At 36.8% G+C, this 5,114-nt stretch overlaps 1 protein-coding gene across 1 annotated transcript; it reads right to left on the bottom strand.

The window, feature by feature from the left end:
* Positions 1–688: 688 nt before the first annotated feature.
* On the bottom strand, positions 689–4,683 carry LOC120468840 (uncharacterized). The gene is made up of 7 exons (XM_039657448.2): positions 4,357–4,683; positions 3,889–4,000; positions 3,645–3,757; positions 3,429–3,528; positions 3,026–3,147; positions 2,666–2,760; positions 689–2,239 (listed from the first exon to the last, which is right to left on the bottom strand). The coding sequence occupies exons 1-7, from the start codon at positions 4,445–4,447 to the stop codon at positions 2,216–2,218; spliced, it is 657 nt and encodes a 218-aa protein (XP_039513382.2). The 5' UTR covers positions 4,448–4,683; the 3' UTR covers positions 689–2,215.
* Between the last annotated feature and the right edge of the window lie 431 nt (positions 4,684–5,114).

Here is a 5,114-nt window from a genome sequence, read left to right as displayed (position 1 = left end):
TACTTCAGAATGGTTTTTCGCTTTAAAGAGGTAGAAGCATTCTGTCTCTTTTACTATGAGCTGCTTATATATGCATGCTTAATATTATAAAGTAATTTGCATAATAGTTTTTAAACAGTGTAGATACATTAGTACTAAACACGCATCTACAACCATTACTGAAAGGTTTGGGGTTGGTGAGGATTTTTTTTATTTTTTATATATATGTATTCTCTCATGCTCACCAAAGCTGCATATATTTGATCAAAATAGTTAAAAAGAGTTATATTGTGAGCTATTATTACAATTTATTTAAAATGTAATTTATTCCTTGTCACATGATCATTCAGAAATCACTCTAATATGATGATTTACACAGTAAGAAACATTTCTGATTATTAACAATGTTGAAAACAGTTGTTAATATTTTTTGGGGATTCTTTGATTAATAGAAAGTAAAATAAAACACAATTTATTTGAAATATTATTAGAAATATTTTACAATATAAATGTCTTTACTGTCACTTGCAGTCGATTTAATGAATCCTTGCTGAATTGAAGTAATACAATTTTTTTTTTAATCTTAGTGACCCCAAACTTTTAATTACTACTGTGTTTTTGGGTAATATCGACTAGCTAAAGCAGATAGCAATTTTTTTTTTTACATTAAAAAAGGACAAACCGACGAACCAAACAGTTGAAAACCGTGTACTTAAAAGCATTTCATCATGTCGTCTTTATTATCTGCATGGCTGTAATATTAGTAGAATTTACATGAATCTCATACAAAACTAGAGTATGAAACTCTTTATTCTTTATTTACAGACATATATTATTTTATAGCTGATTTATACGACACAAATCAACAGAAGAATGTAAATGTGCAGCCGCCCCTGGAATGCCGAAACCATGAACTAATGTTTAGTGCAGATGCTCTAGAGTCCGGACACATCTAGCTTAGTCTCTCATGCAGGTTCAGATCCGGCCTGTTTGTTTTCCTGATGCAATTCCACCCTTTTTCTTTCACAGTAATTTTATCTTCCCTATTCCTATCAATAAAAAGTGGCAAAAATCATAAAAAAATAATCCATGAAAAGAAGTCCATGTAAACATAGTTTTGAAATATACATGTAAAATGTACAGCAATTTGGGCCCAAAAGTCCCAAGTAGAGAGTTCCTCAAGTCATTCCATTCCTCATTCTGACATTTGTGTGTGTGTTGGGCTCAAAACTAGAGGATGACACGGGAGTGGATTTTCACTCCTGTCCCGTCCCACTCCCATAGAAAGAAATCTTGTCCCGTCCCACTCCCAGACCAAAGTTTAAAAAATAATCCCATCCCATCCCGCTCCTGGTAAATTGACTCCCACTCCCATCCCACTCCTGTTTAAACTGACTCCCACTCCTGTACCGCTCCCATATATATTTTTTCTTCAATTAATGTTTAGTTAATACATAGAATTTGATTTAATCTGCAATTCTGCATCCTCTCCAATCCATCCTGTTTTAGACCAGCTGCTGAGCCCCAGTTTCTAGATTTTCTCCAGAAAATGGAAGACAGTAAATAAAAGAAAAACAGTACATCACACCATGTCTACAATTTAATAAACCCAAACAGCACATAAAGCTGCATTTTACTCATTTATTGTTGAGTAAACAATACATTTACAGTTTACATTTATAGTTTTTTTAAATTACATTTTAAACGATTTTCATCAATTATGCTCTTGCATAATGAGACAAATTTTAGTTATATGTTGCTGTGTAGGCTGCAACATGGCTTATTCTTTCCTGAATTTGCGTCCCTCTTCAGACCGCTCATCCCTGAATCACTTGCTACTTGACTAAAGGGGGGTCGCACACCGGACGAGAAGCTCAGCGCCGCGCAGAATCTTTAAAATTCGAACACATTCTGTGTCTGTCCCTCAATCACTGCTCTTTGAATTCCGGCGGTAAGCCGTGACAAAAAGCACTGATGGCTTCTGGAACGGCTGGGTCGTGTAGTTATTTTTTAATTTCGCTACATTTTAGGCGTATTAAAAGGAAACTACAAAATGGTGCATTTACTTTTTGCTTTTTTTTTTGTCGTCTTTGCTATTGGTTGATTCCCGCTCCCGTCTGCTCCCGTTAACCATTTATCCTGTACCGTCCAAATCCCGTGATTAATAGCAAAGATGACTCCCATCCTGCGGGAATCCCACGGGAATCCCGGGACCCGTGGGATTCCCGAAAAAATGTCAGCCTCTACTCAAAACCCCCTCCTGTGGAAAGAGAAAATTATTATTAATTATTCAGTCCAGGAAACTCCTTGAGCTCTTCCTTGTTCATTATTTACCAGCTTAAAACTTAAAGGGATAGTTCACCCATGAATGAATTCCACAGTGTGGAGAAGACAAAAAAAATCATATAGAAGTCAATGGGGTCCATCATCAACTGTTTGATTACAGACATTCTTCAAAATATCTTCTTTTGTGTTCAACTGAAGAAACTCATACAGGTTTGGAACAACTTGAGGGTGAGTAAATGATGATAGAAATTTCATTTTTGGGTGAACTGTCCCTTTAAAAGTTCTGTAACTCAAAGTTATGGTTGTGAGCGATATAATAGCTTAAAAGCACAAACACATCCTTCGACAGGGAGTGCATGAACTGCAGCTCTGAATGTGTGTGTATATTTGGTTGAAGTACCAGTGCACTTTTTGCTCTCTGAACTGCAACTTCCAACATGCTCCGGTCGGACAGAATCTGTCGCAGAGTTCCAGAATCCATCTCCAGTAGCATCCCTGCACACGATTACACATTAATATATATCACATAGTGTGTACAAAAACACTTGCTGCCTGCGTCCGAAATTGCATTCTGCCTCATGGGATAGTAAAGTGACCATTGAAGTAGCAGGTCATCCGCCGTCTGCTTTTTGAATATGTATTCGGACATACTACTCTGTCCGATATGTTTTCCGCATACTTTATGGTAGGGAAGTAGTCAAGTTCGGACGCAGCATCTCTCGATCAAGAAACCTGTATTCAAATGTGCTTGATAACTCACCTGTGATGTCAGCAGAGTGGGCGGGGTCTAACTGATGCACAAAACTGAAAAGTGTCTCGCCAATGGATTCCACTTCCTCTCGGTCTGAGCCGTCACTCACGTCTGTCGCCTCGTCACCCTGCCTATGCCGCAGATAGAGCACATCTGTTTCTAGCATATTTAACACTTTATAGTCATTCTTGCTAGTATAACATGAGATTGTCAAACATTAATAATCAGGGCATCATTCAGAATTGAATTGAGAATAATCAGTGTTTTTTTTTCTTCACATTTTTTGGATGTTTTGGAATTGCAATTTCTCATTACAATTCAACATTCTCTAATTCATTGAAATTTTAACTCTATGAAGTGAATTCTGAAATCTGTCCGACACTGATAATAAAAACAATTCAAAGACACCTACTCCTGCAAGGTTTTCAAGGCAATCTTGACCCGTTCCTCGAGGAGCACATGATCCGACAGCAGCTGAAGCACCGCCTCCTTCTTCTGCTCCAATAACATGCCTGCACAGTTGCCAAGGCAATGTTACTATTGTAACAGACTTTAAATTCCCACATTTGGTGTGTGTGTGTGTGTGTGTTTTTTTTTTTTTTTTTTTTTGCAGTGTCAATAAATGTACCAGTTATTTTCTGTGTATGTCCAGTGTTGTAGAGGTCAATGAGGTCATACAGCTGTTCACCCAGAGAGTCGGAGGACACAGACACCGCATCATCAGTGTGAGACACAGGTTCACTAGGAAGAGAATCCAACAGAGGTTATGCACCATGTACTATACCTAATATGTGAAAAAGTATTTAATATTAATTTAGAAATATTTTAAGTAGTTGTATGTTTGTTTGTCAAGTGGCAGTGCTGTGTGATACCTATGGTCAGATGATGTGAGAGCGGTCAGTGCTCTCTCCAATGCTTTATTCAGGAGAGCTTCATCATGTAACATCTGAGCCACAACAGAAACAGGCAACTCCAGCAGCATACCTGCATGACATGACTTAAGTTAAACAGATAGATAGATAGATAGATAGATAGATAGATAGATAGATAGATAGATAGATAGATAGATAGATAGATAGATAGATAGATAGATAGATAGATAGATAGATAGATAGATAGATAGATAGATAGATAGATAGATAGATATGCTATGACATGACTTAAGTTAAACAGATAGATAGATGATAGATAGATAGATAGATAGATAGATAGATAGATAGATAGATAGATAGATAGATAGATAGATAGATAGATAGATAGATAGATAGATAGATAGATAGATAGATAGATAGATAGATAGATAGATAGATAGATAGATAGATAGATAGATAGATAGTCACCTGTAAGTTTAGGTGTCATCTCAGAGTATTTAGGATAAATCAGATCATACAGTTTCTCTCCCAGAGTCTCCTGATCTTCATCATTCTCCATCACTGCAGCATTGGCTGATAAAGATTAACAGGTTATTTCAAATCATTCGAATAATAATCTTATCTATCTGGGCTCCGCTGTCATTTACATTGTTTAACAATCCTCAAATAATAATCATAATGCATTTGGAGAGCTGGGTTGTTGTGGTTGTTTAGAGAACGCATGAAAATGACGAAGAGCACACACAGATCGTGTGACGTACTCAAACTGCCTCACCCGCGTCCGCGGGCTTAATGTTCATCCGCACTGTCCAGCAAACATATAGTTCTGTTTAAAACATTTTTTTAAAGAAAGGCTTTTAAAACTTTTCCTGAGACTTTTTGAAAAGACATCTGAAATATATATATTTTTTTCATTTACTACACTCTGAATCGAATGTAAATGACTAAATTACTAATTCCTCGTATATGCGTAAGAATCTACGTAAGAACCGCCGGAACTGGAACTCATTCCTTTCCTTCTCTCTTCCTCTGCCGAAAAGGTAACGTGGTCGTCGTGTGTGACTTTTCAAAGCTCGATTAAATACTGTATAACGCACATTTCAGCATTAAATGTTCATATAAGGGCATCGAATGTGTATAAGTTGCTTATGAGCTGTAATCTTCGATGTAGAGAAAATAAAGAGGAAGATATTTCATTAAAAACGCTATTGGTGTTGCTTAGCGGG

The sequence above is a fragment of the Pimephales promelas genome, chromosome 19 (genome assembly GCF_988280905.1).
Source record: "Pimephales promelas chromosome 19, fPimPro1.hap1.1, whole genome shotgun sequence".
Taxonomy (NCBI): Eukaryota; Metazoa; Chordata; class Actinopteri; order Cypriniformes; family Leuciscidae; genus Pimephales; species Pimephales promelas.
Note: the sequence above shows the minus strand (reverse complement) of the source record. Positions and strands in the feature narration are given on the sequence as shown.

Excerpts from the sequence above, each read along its gene's own strand:
- LOC120468840 (XM_039657448.2), bottom strand. The coding sequence starts at position 4,447 with ATGGAGAATGATGAAGATCAGGAGACTCTGGGAGAGAAACTGTATGAT. Across the intron at positions 3,529-3,644 it reads ACATACACAGAAAATAACTG|GCATGTTATTGGAGCAGAAG; the intron begins GTACATTTATTG and ends GCAACTGTGCAG. Across the intron at positions 2,761-3,025 it reads CCACTCTGCTGACATCACAG|GGATGCTACTGGAGATGGAT; the intron begins GTGAGTTATCAA and ends AATCGTGTGCAG.